The 27,705-nt window shown below is 54.2% G+C and overlaps 3 protein-coding genes across 6 annotated transcripts; 2 read left to right on the forward strand and 1 right to left on the reverse strand.

The window, feature by feature from the left end:
- Positions 1–24: 24 nt before the first annotated feature.
- On the reverse strand, positions 25–4,068 carry LOC117651514 (zinc finger protein 367-like). Its single transcript, XM_034395574.1, has 6 exons — positions 3,249–4,068; positions 2,614–2,734; positions 2,384–2,524; positions 2,023–2,302; positions 1,719–1,946; positions 25–1,641 (listed from the first exon to the last, which is right to left on the reverse strand). The coding sequence occupies exons 1-6, from the start codon at positions 3,535–3,537 to the stop codon at positions 1,285–1,287; spliced, it is 1,416 nt and encodes a 471-aa protein (XP_034251465.1). The 5' UTR covers positions 3,538–4,068; the 3' UTR covers positions 25–1,284.
- Positions 4,069–4,193: 125 nt separating this feature from the next.
- On the forward strand, positions 4,194–9,392 carry LOC117651513 (plasminogen activator inhibitor 1 RNA-binding protein-like). 4 transcript variants are annotated; one of them, XM_034395570.1, is made up of 9 exons: positions 4,195–4,579; positions 5,525–5,798; positions 5,887–6,042; positions 6,672–6,755; positions 7,006–7,092; positions 7,170–7,401; positions 7,479–7,745; positions 7,982–8,023; positions 8,096–9,392. In XM_034395570.1, exons 1-9 carry the CDS (start codon positions 4,339–4,341, stop codon positions 8,207–8,209), a joined length of 1,497 nt encoding a protein of 498 aa, XP_034251461.1. In that variant the 5' UTR covers positions 4,195–4,338; the 3' UTR covers positions 8,210–9,392. The 4 variants fall into 4 exon arrangements, with proteins under 4 accessions (XP_034251464.1, XP_034251461.1, XP_034251463.1 ...); XM_034395571.1 differs by having other exon boundaries at positions 4,196–4,579; positions 6,684–6,755; XM_034395573.1 differs by lacking the exon at positions 6,672–6,755 and having other exon boundaries at positions 4,194–4,579.
- Positions 9,393–9,866: 474 nt separating this feature from the next.
- On the forward strand, positions 9,867–12,304 carry LOC117651515 (inositol-pentakisphosphate 2-kinase). Its single transcript, XM_034395576.1, has 11 exons — positions 9,867–10,005; positions 10,160–10,265; positions 10,350–10,560; positions 10,625–10,818; positions 10,905–10,963; positions 11,048–11,120; positions 11,205–11,287; positions 11,392–11,520; positions 11,596–11,683; positions 11,770–12,017; positions 12,099–12,304. The coding sequence occupies exons 1-11, from the start codon at positions 9,998–10,000 to the stop codon at positions 12,274–12,276; spliced, it is 1,377 nt and encodes a 458-aa protein (XP_034251467.1). The 5' UTR covers positions 9,867–9,997; the 3' UTR covers positions 12,277–12,304.
- Positions 12,305–27,705: the final 15,401 nt, after the last annotated feature.

Genomic DNA, 27,705 nt, shown 5'->3' on the forward strand with positions numbered 1-27,705 from the left:
TGAATCATTCATGAACAACCCAGATAATTTTGATCTTTTATTAAAATGGTAACATCACCTAAAAACTCCACTTCACGTAAGCGAAATTTCGTATCACACAGTTTACTGCTACTTCATTACCACCACTTACAAACATAGCAGACAACTTGACCAAAATAGAAGGTTACTTATGGAAGACTGAGGTAGGAGAGATGTTACTAGCCACCCACTCAACATGACCTTATAAAGATTTAATAAAAACGTGAGAACATATTGTCAAGATTTTGAGATGTCCTCATTCAAATTTAACAACCCATTGAATAATAAAAAATTCAACCGGCAAAAGACAACAAGTACATTAAATTCAATGACAGATCAATCTGACACTTTTTCAAATTTTCCATGAACTAAGAAAAATTTTAGAAAAAATATTAGATTGATGTGTCACTAACATTTTCACATGGCAGGTGCCATGTTTACAAGGGAAAATGAATGTAAAACTTCAACACATCTCAGCTCAGAATATCACACCTGCTTCAGACAGTGTCCTGGGTAAAAAAGAAATACAAAAATAAATGAATTACCTCCTGCTGCCAAACGGATGAAATATCATTGAACTACTACTTAGCCATATCTTGTTTGATATTCATTTCAGCAGGAAAAACCCTGATAATATTAATGTACATCAAAAATTATGTATACATAATAGTAATTTGATCAAATAAACAATTTACATTCACAATTAAAAAAAAAAAAAAACATAAGGGAAAAAACATGAAAAGGCTGTAGACCTTAAAATTACATGAAAGGCGACAAAATCTGTTTTGGTCAAAACAACATATCTAATAAAGTAACGACAATAGACATTTTTGACAAAAACAAAGGTATGTCATCCATGTGGACTAACAAATCAGTAAAAACTCATGGCCCATTAACATAAAAATTAGAGGAGCTTCTGTCACTGATTTCTGGTCTTATGAATTCCAAATCATGAACAAAACAAAAGATCAAACTAATTGAAAATAAAACTTAGAACCGCGGTTCACAACAATGATTGTGTAAAATGAATACACAGCTTTGAAAAAAGACAAGGATTAAGGCACATAAAAAAGAGTCATAACTAACATGACTTTTTAACTGATAGAGACTCTATCCATGACTACAATCAGACCATATTCAAGTTAAAGCTCAAATTACAGTAAACCTACTGTAAATTTAAAAAAATAATAAAAGGACAGGATGTACTACAACTTAGCTGACTGAAATGGATCATCCAACACTAAATTTAACTGCAGAGCTACGTCTTCACAACTGGAGGTACTGCATTGGGACACTTCTGGGCACACTGTTGCTGCTCTCTCTGCTTTCTTTCTCCTGAGTCTGGGCTTTGGAGAGCTGCATCAAGGCCAAAGCTCCCATCAGCTTTTTGTCTTCTGTCTTGACAGGAAGTACTGGTGGAACATTGGTAGGTCTGCACTGATCCACTGGGATGGCTTGGGTAGGCAGCAAACAACTGTCACGTCCAGCCAACATGAGAACAGTGGGCCTGCCGAGATTGCCCAAGTCTGGCTGCACAGCCTTGCAGCCCAGTCGTGAGGGGTCTTCCACCACACTCGGTGCTGGGTCCTCAATGTTGTCCCATTTCAAAGGACGAGCAAGTTCCTAAATAAAAAATGCAAACATTTAGTATTTGTCCGACTGAAGGTAAAATATTAGACTGACCATCAATTAATAAATACCTGTTTGTCTGTGTCCTCCCACAAGCTGAGCTCTTGGCAGGCGGCACGAAGCCACCTCTTCTTAGGTTGTTGGAGACGTGATGAAACAGGAGAGGACTGCTGTGCATTGTTTACTCTAGTGTTAAAAACTTCAGCTGGTTTTCTGGTAGAGTCAACTTCTACAGAGTTGTCCAGGTAATCACAGTAATCGGTGTCAGAGCCAGGAGAAAATGTTGACCAAGTACCACACTGCAAGAGAGAATACAGAAGTCAGTAAAATACAAGCACAGTACTGGTTTCACACAAGGAATTATCAGATCTTTACCTGAGGAGTGCTGGTAGATGCTCCAAGAATTGTGCTTCTGATAGGTGTGTGTGGAGTGAGGGGCATACTAGAAGGAAATGACAGGCGATTTTCTTGTTGCTCGATTTCAGCCATGAGGCCCTTCCGTGCTCGTGATTTGGACCCAGTCACAGATTCCCCAACCAACGATTCATCAATCGTTTTGATGGGAGAGTTGTTGCTGTTGCATCGCTTGCGAGCTTTTGGATTTGGATTATCAATAACTTTACACGGAGTTCTTTCATCCCGCTCCTTACAGTACCTTAGAAAAATATTATAAAAAATTAGTTACTGTTTAGAAGTCAAATTGCAATAAGCTGAATTGAATGGAATAGAAACTTACTTTTCGAACCAAACCATAACATCAGTTGCTTGATCGGAGTTGGCCACTTTAGGTCTCAATACATAATCATCACAGCGAGTTAAAGTTGCATAGGGGTGAGCAGAGCAGTGGCGATTGGCATGAGCAAAACGCTTTGAGCATCTAGAGGAAACAGAATTTAATAATACAATTAAAACTTCCTGTCCAATACTGGTGATCTAGATACAAAACAATTAGACTTAACAACATACCCAGGCCCTGTGCATTTGAAAGGCTTTTCCCCAGTGTGTAGTCGTTGGTGAGTTTTGAGCTGACCGCTTTGAGAGAAAGCCTTCGTACATCCGGGATAGTCACACACATATGGACGTTCACCTGTAAAAGTGCACAAAATAAATAACAGTCAATAAAAAGAGAAGGGAATTACATATTAAACTTTCCTGACACAATTGCGCAATCATAAAATCTATGAAAAATATTTTTTGACTAAAGAAAATATTTAGAGAAAAATTCTGTCATTTCAGAAAAAAAATCGGTGGGAAAATTGAGAAAACAGGCGGGCACGACAAATTAACTTGAATTAAAACGAAAAAATTCGCGACCGGAGCCTCGATAGAATCACGCCAAAAATGACGAAGCGGATGTCGGCAAAATCGTAATGGCGATGCATCGCACCATGACAAAGAACACAATGGCAACCCAACCTCAACGCAACAAAGAAAACAGCGTGGATTTCGCCCCGCGATGGGCGAACACGGTCGGATTTAATTTCCAAATGTAAATAAAAGACCCGGCCTTCAGAAAATGATACAGAGCAGACGAATCGAACCGCACTGACCACAAAACAAATTTAGGCCGGCAACGTGCTGGCATGAATGGGGTTACGTACCGGTGTGGGTCCGAAGATGCGCCTGAAGCGATTTCTCCCGAGGAAATACCCGGTTGCAGTATCGGCACTTGATGGCACTCGGAGAAGTTGTTCCTGCCTTCATCAAATTGGTGATAGCGTCCGCCCGGGGGCGGCCGCGTTTCAACTCCGACCTCGCAGAAGCCAGATCCGGAGAGCCGCACGAGCTGGCCGGACTTCCAAAGTCGCCTTTTCGGGCATCTTCAGCCCAATTCCACGGATATAACATCGAATCCGGCATCGCCGGGTTCTCAGTCACATTTCCAGCCATGATTTATGCAGAGAAAGTTTCAATGGCACTCCCAAATCAAGAAAATTCGGCCTCCAAACTTGCAACACGTACACTCCATCAGGCGGGAACACTTCACGTTGTTTACCGCCAACAAAATATTTACAAAATCCCGCGCGGAAAGGAGATTTAAGTTGATTGGTTAGCCAAGCAGAAGGGGCGGAGCCAACATTTCCCAGCCGAAGTTCCTGAAAATATGGATATTCTACGGCCTAGGAGCTGATAATGTATCAAATCGTGTACAGCGGCGCATTAAAATGCCCAAGTTTAAAAATGGAGTGCATGTTTCACAGACAAAAGCCGCGCATTGGTCCGCGTGAAAACCTTTCGGGTTGGATTCCCGCCAAATCCAATGATGGCCGCCACGCCACGATGAGAAGCTTCACGAACCGCAAAAGTCAAGCAGAGAAACCGTTTAACAACTTACAGTACGCCTCTTTTGACTGTAATGAATTTACTAGAGTAGCTGAAACGCTTCTGTTTGTTCGAACAACAATTTTTGTTCTGTGGAATCAGTGTGCGGATCGAAAAACGCGGCGAAGCAAAACTCACGGCCACTTTGACTAAAAGTGACCGGAAACACATGGCGTGAAAAGTCCCGTTCTCTGCCGAAAGCACGCGTTTTTCGTGCATGAAGCGCCCGATCAATGTTTGGGAGACCTCGTGCGGAGGAAAGGAGAAACTGAAATTCACGCACACGCCATTTTGGATGAAGACCACAGCGAACAGCTCAAAGGAGCTTAACTTTATCCCTCACCATCCTTGGGTTTTGGTGTGTAAAAGATGGAGCAATCGTACGGGGTTGGAATAACCAACCGCTTCAATCTTTTTTTGGACGGAGAAGATGATCCTTTGGACGTTTTGAAAATCGTCGACGAAGAAAAGGAGGCTAAGAAGAAGACCAAGATCGCCGAGAAGGAAAACAAGGGCAAGCCCGAAACTAAAGGAAAATCAGCCCCCGAACGCAAAGGATTCAAGGAAACCTCCAACGTCAAGACCCCCAGCATTGGAAAGCCCAAGGAAGGTATGTCATTGAGTTTCAATCGATAGTCCAAAAGCATGGTGCAGCCCCTGGCGCCCATGGTGGGGCCCCAGCACGCCGGTTTTGTCCCTGACGATGACTCCTCTCGCGAATTTGAGCGTCTCTGTAGAGTATGTGTTGGTTCCTCCCCTGCATTTTGCTCCTAGAATGCTGTCACCTGCAGCGAATCGCCCTCGTTACTCTGGGCGTGTGACGCCCAAGTACTCTGCCAGGGACTTGTCTTTTTTTGTCGCGGTCTCGTCGCCTCTCGCCAAGGCAGCCAAGGGCCCTGGATCGCGGGGCCGCGGGGCGTTTGGCTTGGGGCGGCCGAAATAGTCGCAAGACCGAGGGGCGGCAAGGCATCGGAATGGGCAGGCTAGTGTTCTCGTTGTGCCTGCAAGTGCGCGGTTTGTTCACGGTGTGTACCTTTGTTCATGACCCCCTCCACCCCCTCGTCTGGCCGCTGGTCGCGCTCCATGCCCATGCCGTGTATGGGAATGCTGAAACCATGTGGTGCAGCGTTCGGTCGATTTATTGCGTTTCGGCGCCCGGGCCGCGCTCTGCGTCGCCAGCGCGTTGCGGTTTCGGCTTGGTGGACTTTGCGGTGAGCGGGGTGGGTCGTTAGGCCTTGTTCGGCCTCGGTCAGTGCGATTCGCTGATAGGGCGACGGCGTGCCCTAACCTACCTTTTCGGTGCCCTCCAACACTTGGTACGCGCTGCTCTGGCCGCGCCGCCCGCGTCCCGCGCCGCTCCGGTTCAAGGCCATCTCGCCACTTCGCCGAGCGGTGCACTTATTTTCTCGACCGTTGCGTTTTGGGGGCCCAGTGTTTTGATAAATTTGCTGAGTGGCTTTATTTACCCTGCTAAGCTTATTCAGCTTTGTTATTATACTGTATGGTCGTAAATAAATTTTATGTTATAACTTACCGTTGTTATTTTTCTTCTCAGGTTTGAAGGGAAAGGAGCCTCGCATTGGAGGCCCCAAACCGGATGGCCCCAGACCTGATGGTCCCAGGCCTGACGGAGCCAGGCCTGATGGTCCCAGACCTGATGGCCCCCGGTTTGATGGTCCCCGCCCTCCCCGTGGTGATCGTCCATTTGGTGACAGGCCAGAGCGCACTGATAGAACTGTGAAGTTCTCGTCAGAATCTCGTGAAGAACGGAACAACAGGCAAAATCGTGAAGATCGTCCCTACCAGTCAGGCGGCGATTTCTTCTCAAGGTATGCTTACTCTTTTTGTTGGATTTGAAGTGGATTGAGTTGGTTCATTTTAATAGCTTAGTGCTGACTAAATTTTTTTGCTGTGTAGGGACCGTGAACCTGGAACCAGACCTGATGGCGACCGATTTGCTCCCCGTGGCCGTGGAATGGGACGAGGCATGGGCAGAGGCATGCGAGGTGGCCGAGGCGGCTATGACAACCGTGGCAAGCGTGAATACGACCGTCAGTCTGGCAGTGACAAAACGTGAGTTTCAACTTAGAGATAATTTAGAGCAGATTATCAGCACATTAGACTTGTATTATATTGTCTCTTAGTTATGTGTTAACAAGTAGGTTCAAACAGTAAATTTTGCATTTAGAGTAATTTAAAAAAAAATTGTACAGTTTGTGTTAAACTGTTTAAATGTACTGATTTGTTTTAATGTTTGAAATTATGATTGGAGACTTGAGCTAGCCACATTGAATCAAAATTTAAGTATGTCTTAATTGCCTGTACCACTGCCTCCTTGTGCACTGAAGCCTTTTCCCTTGCACCACCATTAAGCCTCCCTAACTGTTTCAAGGGCTACAGTTACTTGCTGTTAAGGACCTCCCTCAATCTGTTCTTTGCATGCTGAAGTCAGCTTGAGTAACCTAAGCACAGTGCATTAATTTTGCCTTCAATAAACATAACATAGTTTAGAGATGTAAAGGCTCGGTGTTGGCTGTGGTCCGCGTTCAGTTTATTTCATTAATTTATTTAATTTGCTGCTTAGGACTAGTCTCACTCTTAAAATTTATCTCGCGGCTTGTGGGTCAAATAAATTCAGAATCGAAGTTAGGCACGTTAGGAACGTAAAGAGGGAGTCGTACGGCGCTTTATAATGATAGCAGTGATACTTACAGGGGGGTGAAGGCTGTCGACAAACGTGAAGGAGGTGGCGCACGCAACTGGGGCAGTCACCGTGACGACATTGAGTGAGTTAGCCTTAAGCACTGCTTTGCATGTTTCCGTTGATAACTCAGCAGTACTGTATGCTGAAGTGGTTCCTTTGCTTGCTATTGTTTAGTGCAATTTGAAGTCTGCTTTTCTTGCTTGATCCTTGTAGTGAGCTTCATCAATACTCTAAAGCATTTGTCCTATTTTATTTTGAAATATCTTTTAATGATGGTCCATTGTCTATTAGTTAGTGGCTTTTAGCTGATTTTCTCCTATGTTTGGTTCCAGTGAACTGAACACTTCTGCTAATGAGACCCAGGACTGGTCTGGTGAGAAGCCAGAGGAGTCCAGCACCGATGCCGTTGTTGAACCCAAGTAAGTACTAGTCTTGGTTTTCGCTTTGCCTCCACTTCCTTTTAACAGAAATCTAAATTGAACCTTATTGTGAACAGGGAGGGAGAGAATGCCCCTGCCACTGGTGAGCCCTCTGAAGAAACTACCCCTGCTGAACCGGAACCTGAAGAGCTGACCTTGGACGAGTGGAAGGCTCTGAGGAAGTCTCGCTCCAAGCCCCAGTACAACTTGCGCAAGGCTGGAGAAGGAGAGGACCCCTCCCAATGGAAGAAAATGTACGCCCTGGACAAGAAGAAGGAAGAGCTGGAAGGAGAGGAGGAAGAGGACTTGGTAGGCTGAGTGTTTGCTTCTTTCTGGTGTGGTGCTGTCATGTGGGCCTTGTTTCCTGACTGGTGGCTGTGTTGCAGGAGTACGATGCTTCCGAGTACCCGCAGAGGGTGGGCCGCCTCAAGCACGTTCTGGACATCGAGGTCGTCTTCGGCGACAGCAGCCGGCGCGGCAGCGGCCCCCGTGGTCGTGGCCGCGGTGGCCCTCGCGGCGTTGGCCGTGGCAGAGGTGGGTTCGGTGGCGACCGCCCTGACCGCGGAGACCGCCCCGAGCGTGTGGACCGCCCTGATCGTGCCGAGCGCGACGGCCCCAGGGGACCGCCTCGCGACTTCGATCCTGCGACCTCGGTGAGTGCCTCGCTGTTCTGGATCTGTCACCGCCCTCGTATCTTTTCTTACGGTGGAGGTTTGCAACTTGGTGTCATTGGGCAAGGCACATGAAGTAATGTCTTTTATTTGTGGGAGACATTCTGAATTTGCCGAATCCTGACACAAGTTGCAGTTTCTGCTTCTTGCACTCTTGTTGCTTTATTCTTGTCTCTTCTTCATCTGACTTCTGCCTTCTTGTCTGTTTGTGCTATCAGTACAATGAGAATTATCAAAGCAGAATAGGACTGCGGGGAAAGGTGAGGGGTTGTGCATGCTTGTTGGTTGCCGTGTTTTGACTGTCGCTGACCTTTGTTTTTTCTTGGTTCCAGCCTCGCGGTGGCCCCGCTGGGCCTGTCGCTGGCGGCATCCGCCGTGACTTCAACAAGCCTGCTGCTCGTCCACCTAAGGTTGATGACGAACATGACTTCCCTTCCCTGGGCTAAGGCTGCTTTTCCGCTTCTAGGATGAAAACGTTTGGTCACTACACAGGCAGGGTCGCTAGTCTGCTCTTGACAAGAATCCTATTTTTGGACCGCCTGGAGAGTGAACCGTTAGAGTGGTCTTACTTATTCTTCTCACAATGTATCTTGGTGTACTCATACCACAACTACTCACTCATCGATGTCCTCTCATTCATTATTTTTGTTTCTTTTTGTTTGAAATTCATCTCACAAGTGAAGTTAGTGGTGAGGACCCAGTATCAAGCTGACGTGTTCTGCATTGTAGTGTTGGACTGTATCCAGCTCATGTGGTTGTAGCTGTTGTTTCTTTGGTCCATGCAGTGTTTTTGTGATATATATTTAAATTAATGCCAAACCCACTCAATATCACCTGAAGTACGGTTCTTGTCTCTGAACTGCCAAATGGTTACAAATTATTATTGGACGTTCCATGTACCCAGTGTTTGGTTAACTAGCATGTGCTGTTTTAATAGCCTCATCTTGTGTGCGTGTTTTTTGTTAGACTTTTTTAAAAAATCTAATTGTGTGCACACTTGGAGGGCCTTGAAGAGTAATTTTGTACTGTGAAACTTTTTTTTTTCACTTACATGTGCAGCCCTGTTCAGAATTAATGCATTTGGTGATTCAAAAAATAATTCACACTTCAAATGGTATTGTGAACAAGGCTGTTATTTTATTTGTACATGCATTTGCCATGTAATTTGATAAGCATTTTTGTGCTGAGGTCTGGTCTGTGACCAGAGTTGGACGGTGGTTGTCTTCTGTGGATGCAGGAAATAGGGTTGGGAGCAATCCCTTGGATCGTAACTATTGTTGGCTGATTTGGCAGCAAAGCTGCTGTGTGTCTGTGGTAAACTGCTTGTTTCCGCTATTACTTTTGTATTCATGAGCTCTAGGTAGTAATTGCGTGAGATTTATTGTTGCCAATAAACTATGGAATGAAAGATGGTACCTATAGTCTTCAACTCCTCATCCTATTCTTCCATTTCTATTGGACTTTTAAACTAATCACACAACATGAAGTAATCGCCGTTCAGAAACCACTTTAATAACATGTTTATATAGGATTTGCTTCCTCTGATTGAAATGTTAAAACTGTTGGCAGTGTGCCGGTGTTATAGTGAATCTTGCTCTTTCATAATAAAATGTGGGAAGCTCTCGTTTATGGGTGTGCTTTATTTTTGATACCATGTTTCTCAAATGCAGCAAGTTCAGTGAAAATTGTTGGACCTGAGAAATTTAGACATCAAAATTGGTCTTTACTCTGATGGAAGGTGTTGCCTTAACTAGTACAAATTTTCCAAATTGAGAGGGGAAAGCTCCGAAACTCGAACAATTGTATGAACTGATATTAATCATTGTTAAGTACTAGCTACGTTAGCTTGTCAGCTCTTGTCGGCCTCATAAGTTTTGTGAATGTACTTACTGAACTACTGGCTTCAGGTCGTACATGCTGCAATGAAATCTTGTGCGTCTTCTGTGAGTTCTGTCAAATCTGAGTGTAAATAGATATTCATTTTCATTAATAAACGTAGCAGTAGAACCCGGGTTCATGTGGCGTTTTGTTCTGAAATCCTCTCCTTGGTACTGATTATATGCTGTTCGCGAAGCTACATTCTCCCTTCAAACACACCCGCCCGATGGGTAAGGAAGGAGTCACGTGGTGTCCGGTTTCCGGTCCAAGAACACCGTCACTACAGCCGCGAACCTTCAAATTGATGTGTTCGCGTGCCATAAGAGCCCAGAGAGACCGCTGAGCACTCGAAGGCCATGGATTTGTGAGTAACTGGTCTCGGTACTGACTATACATTGTCGTAGCTTGCTTCAATTGTTTCTTTGTTGAGAGCTATGGGAGGTTATGTTACAAGTTGTTCTGATATGCTGGCTGTCTTAAATTTATTTTTCAAATTGGCCACCTCTGATTTCCTTTAGCTCGACTCCACCTGAAGACCTAGGAGCTGTTAAATTTGTGCTGGCGAGTCATGAGTGGCAGTATAGAGGAGAAGGGAACGCAAAAATTGCCATCAGTTTGCCAGCAGTAAATAATATTTTTAAAGTGCATTGTCTTACTCTACTAATTTATTTCAGAATGTACTGTATTTGTCCTTTTCCCTTGTTCTAGGAGAAAAAAGTTGTCCTTTTGCCAAAATCTGATAAAACTGATAATATCAATAATTCTGATTTTTGGCACTGGATCTCTACAAATGTGAAATTTATTAACTGTATCATGAAGCCAATTTTTGGAGACATGTTTGTTTCATCACCTTCTCTTGTTTACCTTTCATCTTATGACATTCAGCTCTTGAATGAAACCTTGGCATCCGTTAGACCAGGTAAAACTATCAAAGGGGAAGCTGCGGCTGTACAAATCCAAAAGTTAACGCCCATATGTTACAGAGAAGCGCAAGGACAAGGAGCTGTTGTTATGTGGTGGAGAGCTATGCAGTGACCATGTTTACCTACCCTCAAGTTTGTCAGCTTTCTGCAAGTCCAAGTCTTTTTGTATTGAATTGAAACCCAAGCAAGGAGTTTTTCCTCTTTCGGAAAGACAATTTAGAAACTGTTTGTTCTGTCGAAAACAACAACTGAAGGCAAAATATTCTCTCTACCCTCGTGTTTCTATTTTGGTAAAAATTATTTTTCTTTGTTAAAATTTGAATTAATATTTTTGTTTTAGATGAAGGAGGGTCTTGTTTGTCAAAAGAGCCTCTATTGTCCTCTAGATCTTTTCTCTGGGTATTTATGATTGATTGGCTTTTATTTACAAAGAAAGAAATGTTGAAGTTTTGATACTACAAGATCTGTATGTTATGTTTCTAGGTCTTGGGAGCGTATGAAAAATGCTCTCGTGTCACTTCTATGCTCACCTCAAAACAATCTAAGAATTTTTCATGTGTGTAATTTATTTTTCTGTCAGAGACCCTTATTTGTATTTTTGACATGATTTAGTAATTTTCTATTAAACTTTTAATTTTAGGATGGATGTCTTGTATATGATGAAGATCATTCAGACAGTGATTTGCAGAAAGTGCTTATGGAATGGCTACCCTCAGTCCCAAAGTAAATGCCTATTGGATTTTTCTTTCATTTAGTTCAGCCTCTTATCATGAATCTTTTTGTTGAACTTTGGCTTCAACTGTTTTTTAATTTTTATTTTTTGTTAGATCAAATTTAGTGGAAAGGATTTCTTCAATTCTACTGCAGGCTTTGACAAAAGATTTTTCGGGAATTGAAGGGGGCAAGGAGTCACCTGGGGGATGGGTATTTGAAGGCGCACCACCTTTTGACCCTGAGTATGACCTGCTAAATACATTACTGTTGATGGTCTAAGTGGAGTGTTAACTTCATCTAAGGATTTTTTTTCTCAGGATGGAGTCCCATGTCTACAGCACAAGAGACGCATTACCTCATTTGCCTCAACCTCCATGTAATTACGACAGCCAGGAGTTACCAGAGGTGGGCTATTTTTAAATCCTTTTTCCGAATAATTTTGTTACTTTTTGTTAAGAATCTATTCAATTGCCATTCTTCTGTTCACCTAGGGTTGTATATTACGTCGTCTGGTAGAAGCTCAGGCTGTAGATAATTTGGGGACAGCTTTAGTTCACGACTTGCTGAAGTCTCATCAACAATATTCAATTTCAATGGACTACTCTTTGAAATCTGAGAGCATTAATTATGTCAACAACATTCTGAGCAAGGGCTGTAGCTCTGAACTCGATCCCATTGAGCGGTATCTTATTGCTGCTGTAGCGAGGGACTGTTCCATTTTGATAACTTTTCAGGAACTGTAAGTTTGAGTTTAAAATTGTGCTGCAATACGGTTGGGTTGGATCATTAATGTACTGACAGTGTTGGTCTTTATGTGTAGGAAGGAAGATTGTAAAGAAGCCCAAAACCTGCCTCAAGTAGTGGATGAAGACTCAAGAACACATTTTTTATGCCATATTGCTGCTGTAGACTTAGAACCAAAGCCAATGTCTTGTATTAATTCACAAATGAAAAAAAAGGCTTCCATCTTGGAGGCGTGTCAACAACCTGTTCTCTGATTTGTCTGCAAAATAAAAATTCATATTGATAAAAGCCTGAGGTACTTATCTTCTTTTTCCCTATTTAACTGAGTCATATGCGTCTCATACATTTGAGAAAAAAGAAAGGGGGCAAGGGGACCAAGAATAAAATACAAAAAATAAAACTCCGTAAAAATTTATTTTTGGACTGAAAAAAAAATTTTGTTTTGAAGAAAAGAGCAGAAGGAGGCACTGCGAATAGAAATACTCTGGGATGAACACCCGCTTTTGCATACTTGGAGCTTGGAAAGGACTTCCTGTCGAATGGGTGGCCTATCCACTCGGCGCGCATGATGGGATGCCTATCCGGTAGGCGGACTCGCGGGGCAAACCGAAAGTGTTGCTGAGCCTGGGCAGCCTTCAACGAGCAAATACAGTGCTCGCACTAAGAGTCTCAAACAAAAAGCAGAACCGACCAAAGTGAAAATGTTCCGTCGCTGGTCGAGCGATAGGGAAACCAAAGGGAAACCCTGGTGAAAGGGGTGGGGGCTCGCACTCGGGGCACTTTATATGCAGACAAGATAAGCATGACCAACAAAGAGAAGGGCTGGAAAAAGGCCGAAACCACACGAGCCGTCGTACACTCGCATCCTGATGAGCAGCCCAATCCCCATTTCTCACCGTCTTTTTTTTTCGGTCGTCGAACGGAACCCGACAGTGGAGGAGGACGTACGACCTCGGCATCGGCAGTGTAGCGCCAGGCCGCGCCACGCCGTGCCACAGGCTGCCAACCTTCCTGTTCCGCGATGCTGCCGCTGCCGCCGCCTTGTCCGCGGCGCGAACGGAGACTGACGGCCAACGCGCCTGAGCATTGTCGCTCCGTCTCTCTCGCACCCCTTGGCAACGCCCCGTGCGTGCGAGAGAGACGGAGCGACAAACGCCCTGCAGGTCGAGCTGACGGCGCACAGTGGGCCAGATGACCGGTGGAGGCGGCCGAAACTCTGGACGCGTTTTGAGCTCCAGAGTCGCTGAATGGGACTCGAACCGAACGTGTGACCCCACCAATGGATTGCTCTCCGAACGAGGAATCCATTGGTGAGGTCACACGTTCGGTTCGAGGCCTGTTAAGCGACTCTGGAGCTCAAAACGCGTCTGGAGTTTTGGCCGCCTCCACCGGTCTTCTGGCCCACTGTGCGGCGTGCTTGACGGCCCCTCGGCGGGTGGCACTGCCAGGACACTGTGAGTCCGGACGGACGGCGACGGCCCCGCGGCCCAGCAGACGTGAATCGAAAACGGCCTGGCATCCCACGTCCGCGTCCGCCTCACTCGCCCCGTCTCTGTACGCCACGCCACGCCCCACGAGTGCGAGAGAGACAGAGGGGCGTGTCCGCGCCACTAGAAGGGCGATTCGCAGCGAATCGAGCCGGCCGTGCCGTCGTTCGGACCATTCGGCCATTCGGATGGGGAAGGGAAGGGCCAGCGCTTGGGCCAGCGCGGCAGTTCCGTGTCACTGCCGGCTCTCGGCACCGCAGCGGGCCGCGCCTGTCTCTCTCGCACTCCCGCGGGGTCCCACTGGCGTGCGAGAGAGACAGAGCGACGAGAGGGCTCGGGTCGGAAGCAGCCACCAGGCCGCCTGCAAATTGGAGCGGCAGGGTGAATGACCTTTAGAGGGTGCGCGCCGTGCCGGCCGTGCCTGGATGAGGTTCAACTCGAAGTGAGGGGGGGCGGGGGCGGGGCGCCCATCGAAACGCAATTGCAATTTGGATGCGCCGACGGCGAGCGAAAAACAACGGAAGGAGGAAATTGCAGGGGAGGCAGGGCAGGATGGCGCCGCGGCCTGGACATTTCAGCCCCCCTTCCACTTGGCAGGGCAACAGGGACACGCGAAAGGCTGTCAAAAGGCGGCCCCCTCCGCACTGGCTAGCGCTGCTGGCGCTGCCCGGACGGCCCGGCCGGCCGTGCGAGGCCCTGGGGGCGGTTCAGGCGCCGGGCCGGGCCGGGCCGGGCCACGTGACTCCAGGTGAACCACGTTCCTGGCCGCGCTGGCCGTCGCCCCTCGCCCCCCGCACACCCGCACGCCGCCGCCACACAGTGGGCCAGAAGACCGGTGCAGGCGGCCAAAACTCTAGACGCGTTTTGAGCTCCAGAGTCTCTAAACAATGCTCGAATCGACCGTATGACCCCAGCAATGGATTCCTCGTTAGGAGAGCAATCCATTGGTGGGGTCACACGTTCGGTTCGAGTCCCATTTAGCGACTCTGGAGCTCAAAACGCGTCTAGAGTTTTGGCCGCCTGCACCGGTCTTCTGGCCCACTGTGCGCCATGAGCAGGACTCGAGCAGAGAAACGTGACCAAGGCCCGGCGCACAGCGGCGCACAGTCACCGCGTCCTATTCTCTACTTATTGACCCTATCGCCTCGGCACTGTGTGCCGCGCCACGCCACGGCGGCCACTGTACGCGCCGCTAACCTGGATTCTCTCCGCGGACACGGCGCCGCCGGGAAGGAAGGAAGGACAACCCTTGGGCAACGCGAACCTCGACGGGCTTTACCAGCGAGGCTGCTGCTAGGCTAACACGGCCTCGCTACTGCCTCGCCGGCGCGGCGCGGGTCGAAATGGAGTAGCATGATTCATCGTTAGGGGTGGGGAAGGGAGGTTGGAGGGAAGGCCCTTAATAAGGGCGTGGCTGGCTGCGCGTGGGCCCTACAGGCCCTACAGGCCCTACGGGGAGCGCCAGGTCACGGCGTTGTCTCAAAGGGCCTGGCCGCACGCCACCGACGCGACGCCCTGCCCTGCCTTCGCCTTGCCGCCTCGCCGAACGGCGCGGGTCACGCCATGCCGGGGAGAGCGGACGACGCACAGTGGGCCAGAAGACCGGCGGAGGCGGGCAAAACTCACGACGCGTTTTGAGCTCCAGAGTCGCCAAATGGGACTCGAACCGAGCGTGTGACCCCACCAATGGATACCTCGTTCGGAGAGCAATCCATTGGTGGGGTCACACGCTCGGTACGAGTCCCGTTTAGCGACGCTGGAGCTCAAAACGCGTCTTGAGTTTCGTCCGCCTCCTCGGTCTTCTGGCCCACTGTGCGACGGACGCCTTGCGGACAGGCAATAGGCAACCGGGAGGCACGTCCGCCGCGGCATTGCCTAACTCCCAGGGGGCCGGCGGGGGCCCACTCGCTCTGTCTCTCTCGCACTCACGGGGCGTCCCGCACGGGTGCGAGAGAGACAGAGCGACCCGGGTGTGGCACCAGGACAGGTGACGTCAGGCTGTTTTTTTGGGCGGGTCGCCTCGGCCGGCCCGGCCGGCCCGCTGAATCCGATAGACGTTCGGATTTCGGAATGGGTAACGCGGCCGACGCGGCGCGGCCCCACAGTGTGAACACGGGCCCCTCGGTGTGGCCCAACACTCCCAACACTCCCAGCACGGTGGCGTGTCCTCGTGGCCTCACGGCTCGCCGCGCAGGGGGTCGTGGTGGCCGTGATGGCCGTGGACTGCGTGGTGCGTGGGTGTCGCTCCCGGTCCAATGCCAGACCGGCCCGCCGGATAGGGTGATACACTGCCCACTTGGTCCACTTACTTAAGGACTTGTTGCACCACAGAGCGTGGGTTCAGTTCGTCTCGGTGCGATCCGAGGGGGGCTGTACAGCGTCGCGTACAGTCATGTTTTAATTTTTTTGTGTTTGCGTTTTTCTGCGGTGGACTCTACAGGCGCTTCGGGCCGCGGCACTGCCAGGAGCTGCTAGAAGCCAGCAGGGCAGCCAGGGCAGCCAGGGCAAACCGGGCACCGTCCTCGGCCTCCAATTACTGCGTTGCCTTTGGCTTGCATCCACTTGGACGACTTGCAGTGTGCTTGCAGTGCAACGGCCATCAAGTTCGCGCAGAGTCCCTGCTGTGGTGCCCGCACTGCAATGTCCCTGCCGCCGCCGCCGTCTGAGGCCCGAGAGTGGTCGCAAGGCCCTTCGGCCGGGTCCTCCGCGGCACTTGGGCGTCGTTCGGCGGCGCGGCGGCGGCGGCGCGCGCTTTTGGCGGTCGAGGCGGACACGACGCGGCCGACGCCAGGCTGACGCACCACAGTGGGCCAGAAGCCGGTGGAGGCGGCCAAAACTCTAGACGCGTTTTGAGCTCCAGAGTCGCTAAATGGGACTCGAACCGACCGTGTGACCCTACCAATGGATTCCTCGTTCGGAGAGCAATCCATTGGTGGTATCACACGTTCGGTTCGAGTCCCATTTAGCGACTCTGGAGCTCAAAATGCGTCTAGAGTTTTGGCCGCCTCCACCGGTCTTCTGGCCCACTGTGCGCACTGCACGGTCTAGAGGTCTAGAACTATGGAGGTCCGCGGCGTTCGCCTCGTCGTGGTCCGCCGTGCCCCGCTGACGTACGGCGACAGGTGCACCGGTAATCACCTCCAAGTGCACCTCTGGCGATGGCCGCCGCGATGCTCGATGGCCGGCCGCGCCGTGGCCGCCGTGATGGAGTGCGGCGTGCCTTGCGGACTGCAGGGCGTGGTGCAGCAGTGCAGCAGCGCGGCGCTGGTTTTCTTATTACGGACAGACTCGATCCGAGAGCCGAGAGCGCAGGCCGTCTGGCATTTAAAAGGGGGTCAACGGAAGAGTTGCAGACGTTGCAGTGTACTGTCCGTGCGTCCGTCGGTTTGTCCTTCTGTCTGTCTGTCTGTCTGTCTGTCTGTCTGTCTGTCTGTCTGTCTGTCTGTCTGTCTGTCTGTCTGTCTGTCTGTCTGTCCGTTCGTCCGTCCGTCGTCGCCTAATGGCGCCATTCGGTGTAATGGTGTCAATGAACGTCCTCGTGGAACTGCAAAATAGCGGATCTGCGGCGTTGCTGGCGGCCTGGCGGCCTGCGGACTGATTTTCGTCGCTCTGTCTCTCTCGCACCTACACGGGGCGCCCTACGAGTGCGAGAGAGACAGAGCGACGACTCTCGGAATGAGTCTGCAGGGAAGGCCGAGGCGCCGGGCCGCACCGTGGTGGTCCTGGTTGGCACGACGTCGCCGGCGAGGAGTCGACGCGGTGCTCGGGCAAACTCGCGGCCATCTCCCTGCAGAACAAGAAAACAAAAATGAACGCCAAGCAAACGAATTTGCTCGGCCAGCGTGTGCGGGTCCGCCTCCCTCCCTCCCTCCAGCTGTTCAAATTGTGTGTCTTTGTCTTTCCACTGTGGTGGCGCTTTTCTTTGCCGGGAATGCGTTGACCCCGCGCCGCGTTTCCTGGTCCGCGTCGGGCCGGCCTTAGCCACGCCGCGCTCCGTCTCTCTCGCACTGGCGGGGCGCCCCGGACGGTCCGGGGCGCCCCGTGCGAGAGAGACGGAGCGAGGGAACGCCGCGTGCGGAATCGGTCCGCCACGCCACTGCAGGCCAGGCTCTGTCCCCCTCGCACTCGCGGGGCGCCCCGGGTGGGTGCGAGAGAGGCGGAGCCAGAGAAAGGTCGAGGGTGTCCTTTTTTCGCGCACTGCCTCGTCCGCGAATTGGTCGGCAAGGTCATCGTCAGCAGCGAGCGTCCTCATGGCGGAGACAGCCGAAGACGCCCGAAGACGCCCGAAGACGCCCGAAGTCAGCTGAAGACTCCCGACGACGGCAGCAAGGCGGACCAATTACGTTTTTCTCTGGAGGGGAGGGGGAGGGGGGGATTCGATGTTGAAAAGAAGTGCATGACTAGCTGAACAGTTTAATCGCATGGCCGGGCCGGGCGTAGTAGCCGACAACGGGATCCCGTGCAGACCGATTCCGAGAGTCGTTTTCGTCGCTCTGTCTCTCTCGCACCCTCACGGGACGCCTCGTGAGTGCGAGAGAGACAGAGCGAAGAAGTCTGCCGGCGCGCCCCGCGTCCTGCAGCGCGCCGCATCGCAGCCCTGCTGCCGGCGAGCCGAACCGAGCCCGGCCCGACTGCGTCACTGCGTGCGTCCTACACTGTCCACCGCGCCGAATGGCGACGACCTTGTCCGGTCATCTTCGACAATCGAACCTCGCGACAAATCGGAGCGGCAAAAAACTGGCGTCTCCAGCCGTCGTGTCCGCGTGCCCGCAGGTGCGGATCCAGGGGGTGGGGGGCGTCGCACAGTGGGCCAGAAGACCGGAGGAGGCGGTCGAAATCCCGGACGCGTTTTGAGCTCCAGAGTCGCTAAACGAGACTCGAACCGAACGCGTGACCCCACCAACGGATTGCTCTCCGAACGAGGAATCCATTGGTGGGGTCACACGCTCGGTTCGAGTCCTGCCTAGGTAGCCCTCCCCCTGGTAGCCCTCCCCTCGAATCCGTCTCTGGATCCGCCCGACGTGTCCGCGTCCGCCAGCGCCAGCAGGTGCGGCGAGTGCACGTGGGTCCACTGTGGGCCGCGGGCGCGGCTCGGGGCACGCAGACGTCCCAGACGGTCGTTTGGCCGAAACGCGCGACACTAGGGGACAAACAGATGTTTATCTACCTCGAGTTGTACTACTACGCCTTGTCGGGCGCGGCCGGCCCGGCGGCCGCAGACTCCGTCTCGCTATCGCTGTTTATTGAGAGATAGCGGACCTGGCGGGGCAGAGCGCGGCAGGGCGCGGCAGGGCCTCGGAGTGGAGCGAGGCAAAGCAAAGTCATCCATCGAACACTCGAACACGACACACGGCCCGCAGGATCAGAGGAGGACCTCTCAAAAACAGGCGCGATCTATCGAGAGCATTGTGTTTGTCTGCTCCGAGCACGCTGCTGCCTGCCATTTCGGTTATTTATTTGTTTGTTTGTTTTTTTCGCTTTCGCGAGCGGTTGCGAAGCCGCGAAGGTGCGCCAAATGACGAGGTGCTTCAGCCGAAAGACACTCGCGGCGGGAGCGGCAGGTCCAGTGTGTGTACCATACACTGCGAACCGAGTGGACCCTCCCCCACCCCACTTCAAAATCGTCCGATTTTTCGCCTCCGCGAGCTGGGGTGAAGTACCGCTGCGGTTTCACAGTGGAACGTTTCGAAAACACTTGATCCGAGCGGCGAAGCGGCGACACTGTACTATCGTGTCGTAGTGTAGGCCGGCCAGCCGGTCACGGAATCTAATGACATTTAGGTTCGATTCGTGAGCGGCGCGCTGCACTGCGGACCGCGGCGGCGAGGCGGCCGCCATATACACTGGCGGAAACGCAGCGAACCAACAATAAACAAAGCAGCGCTGCAGAGCCAATAACCCCCGCAATAACTTCCCGCTGCAGCCAGACGCAGTCGTTTTCGCATAGAGCAACAGAGAGAACGTGTCGAAAGTCCCAGAAAGCTGATCAAGATTTTGGAGCGTGCGAGCGAGCGACGCCGCGGCGGAGTTTGAGAAACTGGAATGGGGCCCGCCGGCCCCAGCCCCTTGCCCCGTTGGAGTAAGGTAAAGCGAGTCGGGCGGGTAAGGCTCGGGTCAGGACGGGGCTTAAGGCGATCACGACACTAAAGCCAAACTCAACGCAGTCGTGGCGGGGCGTAGCGGCTCACAGTGGGCCAGAAGACCGGTGGAGGCGGACAAAACTCTTAGACGCGTTTTGAGCTCCAGAGTCGCTAAATGGGACTCGAACCGAACGTGTGACCCCACCAATGGATTGCTCTCCGAACGAGGAATGCATTGGTGGGGTCACACGTTCAGTTCGAGCTCAAAACGCGTCTAGAGTTTTGTCCGCCTCCACCGGTCTTCTGGCCCACTGTGCGGCTCCGGCCTGGCTCCGGCCCCGGGGGGCCTGTGCCCGGCGGGGCGGGGCGGGGCGAGCCAATCCCAGTCCACAGTGTTTCTTGCGAATTACTCTGCGCTCCAAGCTAATGGTCTCCATGGCGACGCGCGACCCGGCCGGCCCGGCCGGCACACTGTTGTCGCGCTTGGGTTTCTGCCGCGCCGCGCTGCGTGCGTGCGTGCCCAGTGCAGTGCCCAGCCCAGCCCAGTGCAGCCCGGCCTCACATCTATTCCCACCCACTGACCCCGCGATATGTTTGATTGGGGCCGTTTTGTTTGTGGCTCTGGGCGGAGCGATTCCGAGAGTCGTTCTCGTCGCTCTGTCTCTCTCGCACCTATACCGGACGCCCCACGAGTGCGAGAGAGACAGAGCGACGAAAACGACTCTCGGTGTGCTGGGTGCAGCGCTGGGCGGGGCTCGGGGCTCGGGCCATGCGGGCTGGGCCCAGCCCCCTCCGGCCGGCCCCCGTTCCGATAACTGTTCCTCAATTGAAGCGACAATGCCATTGTTTTACGCGAGTTATCGTCAAAGCCATGAACTCGCTGCAACGCCTTATTTACGGTGGCGCAGACGCAAACAGACGCAAATATATCCAAAAGTCCGGGGCGTTTTATCACGTCTATGACGGCAGCGCGTCGCTGCGTCTCTCTCGCACTCACGGGCCGTCCCGCTGGGGTGCGAGAGAGACAGAGCGACGCGCTGAATCGCCCCCACAGTGCGCGTACGTAACGCCCGCGCGGTCAGTTCAGGGCACTGTTACAAAGCGCGTCGAAATTTAAAATTTTTAACGATTCACCGCGTGATAGTCCGAGCGACGTTCGACCTTGGGTCCAGGCGTTTCCAAAGTGCCCATTATTCCGAAAGCGCTACTCCGGCCCACTTAGCTGCTCTCTGCGACGAGCCGACGGGCCTGGCGCCGTGCGTATAGTGGCCGGCCGGCTCGCCAAGGCTCCGGGCGACTGCCGATAACGCCTGCAAATTGTAAAGTGCAATAAAAATAAATCTACTTTCTACTTGGCGGTGGCGCGGCGGCGCCGAGACGTTCCGTCTCTCTCGCACTCGTGGAGTGTCCCGGACGAGTGCGAGAGAGACGGAGGCAGGGCGACGCGCCGCGCGGCGGTGCGGTCAGAAAGTCAGAAGCCGCTAATGTCTGTGTTTAGCGCTTTGGCTGCGAACGCCGCGAACGCCGCGAACTTCGTGGCTTATGGTTTATGGAAGCAGTCAACAGAGCCAGGGTCGGGCGAGGCGGCCGAGTCGCGGCGTTGGATGTTGCAGCGTGTCTGCCCACGCATTGCCGAGGTGCCTTGGTGCCTTGGCGCACAGTGGGCCAGAAGACCGGCGGAGGCGGCCAAAACTCTAGACGCGTTTTGAGCTCCAGAGTCGCTAAACAGGACTCGAACCGAACGTGTGACCCCACCAATGGATTCCTCGTCCGGAGAGCAATCCATTGGTGGGGTCACACGTTCGGTTCGAGCACCATTTAGCGACTCTGGAGCTCAAAACGCGTCTAGAGTTTTGGCCGCCTCCGCCGGTCTTCTGGCCCACTGTGTGGCGCCTTGGAGCACGCCACCTAGAGCACGAAGCCAGTTTCCCCCTAACGCCCGGTGCGCACGCCAAGCCGCCCAATCGCTCCGTCGCTCTGTCTCTCTCGCACCCCTCGGGGACCCCCAGGCCCGGCAGTGAGTGCGAGAGAGACAGAGCGACGCGCTTGGTCTGCCTGCCTGCAGTCCCAGGAGGCGCGATGACGTGGGGAGAGTTTCCAGCCTTTGCCAAAGCCGCCATCCGGAGTGTGAGTCATCGGTACTTATCTACTGGGAGAGGAAGAGGGTAGAACCTGGTGCGTTTCCAGCATCAAGCTTTCGGGGAACCGTTGCGCCACTTTTTCACCCGTTTCGAAATTGGGGGGAGAAAAAAAAAGAGCCCATCCTCGCGCCGTGTGTTTAGCTCGTGACGTACGGGACGGCGCGCCGCGGCGAAGGTCGGCGGTTCGCGCCCCGTAAACACTCCACTTTATTCGTGACGCTTGCCGAAAGCAGGTAAAGTGCACCCGTTGCACACGGCTTGCACACGACCTGCGCGCGGGGCCCTTGGCGCGGTGATCACACAGCGCTCCGTCGTGCTCTCTGTCTGTCTCTCTCGCACACCTACGGGCCGCGCCGCGAGTGCGAGAGAGAGGCAAGGCGTTCGGCGTTCGGCCGTTCGGCGCCGGAGTCGCATTGCGCCATTTCCATACCGGTCCGCGCCTAATCTGATGAAAAGGCGGCGAGCCTTGCCTCACACAGTGGGCCAGAAGACCGGTGGAGGCGGACAAAACTCTAGACCCGTTTTGAGCTCCAGAGTCGCTAAATGAGACTCGAACCGAACGTGTGACCCCACCAATGGATTCCTCGTTCGGAGAGCAATCCATTGGTGGGGTCACACGTTCGGTTCGAGCCCTGTCTAGCGACTTTGCAGCTCAAAACTCGTCTAGGGTTTTGGCCGCCCCCACCGGTCTTCTGGCCCACTGTGCCTCATCCACACCGGCTCGTCGCTCTGTCTCTCTCGCACCCGCGCGGGACGCCCCGTGAGTGCGACAGAGACAGAAGTCCGCTGGCGGTGAGCGCCGTGGAGGTAGGCAGCCCAGCGCGCGGCGCGCACCCCTGCTCGACGGGACGGCCTACCTCGCCCCTGCCGTCGCCTGCTCACTGATTCCACAAAGGCGCCCTGTCTCTCTCGCACTCGCGGGGCGTCCCGAGAGGGTGCGAGAGAGACAGAGCGCGGCGTCCTGCTGTTGTGTACACCGATGCTGCGTTGCCACACCGTCGTCAAACGTGCACCGAAACCCAAATACGGCTCGGGCTGTGTGTTCCGTCTGCTGCGCTGGCCAGGCCGTCCCGAGAAAGAAGACGAGGACTCCTCGAGGCTCAGGCCAACGCGGGTTGCCCGTTCGAACACCACCACCACAACCGTGTGTGTGTGTGCGTGTATGTGTGTGTGTGCGTTGCTTCTGTTTCCTCACAGCTAGCCAAACACAAGGCGCTGAAAATGTGCAAGAAAGTGGTGCCGGTCTGCGCGCTTTGCCCGCTTTGCATCGACTGTGGCGCGGCACACTGTTCGCGCCGCGCGCTGCGCAGGCCCAGGACTGTACTAGAGCTGGCTCGGCGAGGCGCTGGCGCTCTAGGCGTGCAGCCCTCGCTAGCTCGCTCGCTAGCATGACTCGCGTTCAACTTGCATAAGTTCAACGAACCGAGCCGTGCCGTGCTGCGGATACAGCGAGCTGGGGCCCCGCGGGGGGAGGGAGGGGAGGGGGAGGGGCACGTTTCTTAATCACGATCGCATCAGCGCGACTTGCAGCGACTGCACGTGCACAGCGCCGTCGCCACTTCTCCTCCTTCTTCTTCTTCTCTGCCGCGATAGAAAAAGGGGTCGCGCGTCGTTGAAACGACAGGGTCGGCCCTGCGACTCCAGGGCCTCCAGGGCCTCCAGGGCTATCCGACTCCAGCGGCCGGCTCGTCCAGGCCGACCCACGCTATCTCACGCCATCGCGCTATCTCCGTCGCACTCGTTGTGGTTTGGGGCCTCGGTGACTCACCTGGCCTTGGCTGGAGAAGCGGCTGGAGCCTCGGCGCTGGAGCGGAGTGACTCTTTGTCTCTCTCGCACTCGCGGGGCGAGCCGAGAGGGTGCGAGAGAGACAGAGCGACGAAAGCAGCGCTGGAGCGCCGCACGACACCAAGCCGCTAATTCAGTGCAAAGTGGCGAGGACGTTGCGAGCAAAGACGGTTTCGCTAAAACGCGGCGAAAAAAAGGGAAAAAAGCCGTGCGCAGGCGGGATTCGAACCCACGTCCCGCGTCCCGCGCCGTTTGGAGGGGAAATTGAGCACTGTGGGACGTATCTGGGAAACAGCGGCCGGGCCCGGCGGGGCGCGGGGCCCGGACGGGCCATCAGCGTGGAAATCCGATTTAAATCGTCCCGCGGGGAAGTCATTGCGTCCCGTCCGCTTCCGGCCCGCGCGCCGCCCGCCTGCGACTCGTTTGGACGAGGAAGCGACGGACGCGGCCGAGCGGCGAGGCAGAGGCAGCCCACTGACCTCTACACCCGAAATGAAATGACGAAATGACCATCGCCAGGCGGCGCAGCAGCCGCGTCTTCCTTCCTCGCACAAAAGAGTAATTTATGTGCAGAGCCTCGGCTGGAGAGAGAGAGAGAGACTCCGCGGAGAGCGACAGAGAGCGACAGGCGCGGATGCAGAGGACAATGGACCCTGGCGCACAGTGGACCAGAAGACCGGCGGAGGTGGCCAAAACTCTAAACGCGTTTTGAGCTCCAGAGTCGCTAAACAGGGCTCGAACCGAACGTGTGATCCCACCAATGGATTGCTCGTTCGAAGAGCAATCCATTGGTGGGGTCACACGTTCGGTTCGAGTCCCATTTAGCGACTCTGGAGCTCATAACGCGTCTGGAGTTTCGTCCGCCTCCACCGGTCTTCTGGCCCACTGTGTGGCACCTGGAAGGTAGGCAAAACGCCGCACTTTTCCCTGTGAGTACGCTGCTGAAAGTGCTACTTCGCCGGCAGGCTCCGCCACTGCGAGCGGCCGGGCGGACGGACGGACGGGCGAGCAGACAGACGGGCACGTCGTCACATCGATGCTAAGTGGCCGCGGAGCCCCGCGGAGCCCCGGGGCCTAAAGGGCGGCCCGAAGGCCTGGACGGCCCAGAGGGCCCAAAGGGCGCACTTGGTAATTGCGTCGTTTCCATCCCTTGAAGGGTCCAGGGCGTCCGGGGCGTCGGGGGGGGGGGGGGGGGGGGGGAGCCCAGCCCGGGCAGCAGCAAAGCAGGCAGCAGCTCGCTGTAACCTTGGCCCTCCGCCTCCTGGGCCTTTTTGGGGTGGAGGAGGGTGGCGGCGGTGGCTCGAAACGGAAAGTGAACCGGTGGGAGGGGGCACAACAACAAACAACAACAACAACCAGGGTGGGAGAGTGCGGGCACAACCAGCAACAACAACATCAGGGTACCAGGCTAGCTCAGGAGGAGGAAGCGAACACGGCAACTAAAGCGACGAAAGTGGGAGAGAGAAGGACGCAAAAAAAATTAGCAACAACTCTAGGATAGGCACGTGGTGCGTGACGGTCTTCCCGATGCAGACCAGCATAGCGTCGCCATCGATTCCAAAACGCCGATTCGTAAAAAAATGGAAGGAGCAATTTTTCCCCCTTTATTCTCCGAGGGTTCATTGTTTTATTCTCTTTTCCTCCTGTTATCAAAGTTTGGGAGCTCGGCCCTCGGCCCGGCCCGGGCCGGCCTCATCAGCGGCGTCGAAGTATTCCTGGGGGTGGCGGCCTGGCGGGCTGGCGGGCCCGGGCGGGCCGCGGCCGCGCGTAAGCCCTTCCTGATGAGGGTGGGAGGCGGCAGCCAGAGCAGCCAGCGCGATCAATACCGGGGAGTGACAGTTGCACAGCGCGGCGTGGCGGGGTGTAGCGGGGTGTAAGGGTGTGAGGGTGTAGCAGGGTGTAAGGGTGTGAGGGTGTAGCGGAGCGTATAGCATGGTGTAGCACAGTGGGCCAGAAGCCGGTGGAGGCGGCCAAAACTCTGGACGCGTTTTGAGCTCCAGAGTCGCAAAGCAGGACTCGAACCGAACGAGTGACCCCACCAATGGATTGCTCTCCGAACGAGGAATCCATTGGTGGGGTCATACGTTCGTTTCGAGGCCTGTTTAGCGACTCTGGAGCTCAAAACGCGTCTAGAGTTCTGGCCGCCTCCACCGGCTTCTGGCCCACTGTGCAGCGGCGGATCCAGCGCCCGCCCCGGTTTGGGGGAGGGGGGGGGGCAATTTTTGCCCACTTGCAGAGGCCAAAGTGTGGCTTTTTGCAACTTTGACGGCTGTCTAGGGACCAGGGGGTGAGACTTTTTGCCCCCCCCCCTGTGGATCCGAGCCTTCACGCGACGACTACGCTGCGTGGAGCCACCCTCACGGACTCGGCCTCTCTCTTCAGGAAGCTGCCATTGTGGCCGACTGTCAGCGTGTGCGTGCGTGCGTGCGCGTGTGTGTGCGTGTGTGTGTGTGCGTGTGTGTGTGTGTGTGTGTGTGTGCGCGTGCGTGCGTGCGTGCGTGTGTGTGTGTGCGTGCGTGCGTGCGTGCGTGTGTGTGCGTGTGCGCGCGCTCGTCGCACATGGCTTTTGTGTCGCTGCTGATTCGGGTCGTAACTTCCGAAAGCTGCGCGTTCGTTCCAAAGACCAGCGGACTGATTCCGAGAGAGTCGAAATTTGGTCGCTCCGTCTCTCTCTCGCCTAAAGGGGATGCCCCGCGAGTGCGAGAGAGAACGGACAGTCTGCCGGGACGGAACCCTGGTATCAGCCGGCAGCTCCCGGACGGAGCGGAGCGCGCGGCAGAGAGTCTCGCTGGCAGGGGCGTTGCCGCTAGCAGTGGCGTAGCAGCCGAGGGCGCAGCGGGGCACAGCGGGGCACACTGCCTTGGCCGCAATGCGCAGCGTGACAATAACATTACTTCCAGCGGACACACACACACACACACACACACACACACACACACACACACACAGAGTAGTACAGTGCGCTAAGATGCACTGTCAGGTGAACGGTCGCTGCAAGGCGCTGCAAGGCCTTCCCGAGGGGGTGAACACTTCAAGAAATCGTGTACAGACCACTCGGTATTACGCTGTATTACGGGACGTGGCGACGCAGTGGCCGCCCCGGCGTCCGCGCGGATCGCAGCGAGATAAGCGCCTTCCATGGAACTAAGGTATTTCCGACCCATTTTGCCTTTCATAAGGCGCACCGACCGCGCGGCGCAGCGCCCCCTGCAGGCTGTTGCCGTCTCTCTCGCACTCACGGGGCGCCCCGTCATGCCGTAGGGGTGCGAGAGAGACAGACTGTTGGTGGTGTCGCAGCGCGTTACGCACCGCCCCGTTTCTCTCTCTCTCTCTGTCGCACCTCCGCGCCGCCCCCTGCCACTCTCTTTTTCTTCTTTTTTCCCCGTCGCTGCCGCGCTGTCTGTTCCTGGTTTCGCGGAACAGGAGTCCCGGGTCGCGATTCACCGAGGCGGCCGAAGGCAGCCGAGCGAATTGGATAAATCGGCCAAGGACCGCTGTGCCTCCACTGCCGTGCCGCGGCCTGTGCCTGGCGGATAGCGACGCCGATTGCTCCGTCTCTCTCGCACCCACGGGGCGTTCCGTGCGGGTGCGAGAGAGACGGAGCGACGGAGCGCTGTGCGGCGGCGGCGGCGGCAGCGAAAATCGCGCAGTGAATCCCTTCCATCTCCGCGACCTCAACCGCCGAGTCTGGCCGAGAAGCCGCGCGAAGCCTGCCAGTCACTTTTTGTACAGCCTCTGACGCAGGAAAAATGCACGACGGAATTCAGAGACGATTTTTTGACGACCGGAGTCCCTTTTCCTCCTTGCATGAACCTTTTACTCACGCAAAAAGAGCCACTCCCGTTTTTTCAGGGCAAGTCTGCGACCGTGCGGTCCCTCGGTCCCTCGGTCCCCAGGATCGCTCGGCGATCCTGCAAAACAGCTCCCCAGCTACAGAGCCCCAGGCAGTGCAGCCAGCCCTCGGCAGGCTGCTCCATCCCCCTGTTGAACCAGTCAGGGGGCGATGAACCCGTGGCCCAGCCACCCCGCGCTGCCCCGCGCAGCTCAGCCTGCTGGGCCCTACGGCCCCCGCCGCCCCCCGCCGCCCCCCGCCGAGGCCCCTCCACTGCTCGATACCGCGCGGCCCCGAGTGACGTCACCCCGCGGGTACCTTCCGCAACGCCGCCTCCACCACGCCAACGGCGCCAAC

The sequence above is a fragment of the Thrips palmi genome, unplaced genomic scaffold (assembly GCF_012932325.1).
Source record: "Thrips palmi isolate BJ-2018 unplaced genomic scaffold, TpBJ-2018v1 HiC_scaffold_6, whole genome shotgun sequence".
Taxonomy (NCBI): Eukaryota; Metazoa; Arthropoda; class Insecta; order Thysanoptera; family Thripidae; genus Thrips; species Thrips palmi.

Excerpts from the sequence above, each read along its gene's own strand:
- LOC117651515 (XM_034395576.1), top strand. Across the intron at positions 10,561-10,624 it reads CTTGGCATCCGTTAGACCAG|AGAAGCGCAAGGACAAGGAG; the intron begins GTAAAACTATCA and ends CATATGTTACAG. Across the intron at positions 10,964-11,047 it reads CCTCTAGATCTTTTCTCTGG|GTCTTGGGAGCGTATGAAAA; the intron begins GTATTTATGATT and ends TTATGTTTCTAG.
- LOC117651513 (XM_034395570.1), top strand. The coding sequence starts at position 4,339 with ATGGAGCAATCGTACGGGGTTGGAATAACCAACCGCTTCAATCTTTTT. Across the intron at positions 5,799-5,886 it reads GGCGGCGATTTCTTCTCAAG|GGACCGTGAACCTGGAACCA; the intron begins GTATGCTTACTC and ends TTTGCTGTGTAG. Across the intron at positions 8,024-8,095 it reads GAATAGGACTGCGGGGAAAG|CCTCGCGGTGGCCCCGCTGG; the intron begins GTGAGGGGTTGT and ends TCTTGGTTCCAG.
- LOC117651514 (XM_034395574.1), bottom strand. The coding sequence starts at position 3,537 with ATGGCTGGAAATGTGACTGAGAACCCGGCGATGCCGGATTCGATGTTA. Across the intron at positions 2,303-2,383 it reads GTTATGGTTTGGTTCGAAAA|GTACTGTAAGGAGCGGGATG; the intron begins GTAAGTTTCTAT and ends TATTTTTCTAAG. Across the intron at positions 1,642-1,718 it reads GGGAGGACACAGACAAACAG|GAACTTGCTCGTCCTTTGAA; the intron begins GTATTTATTAAT and ends TTTTTTATTTAG.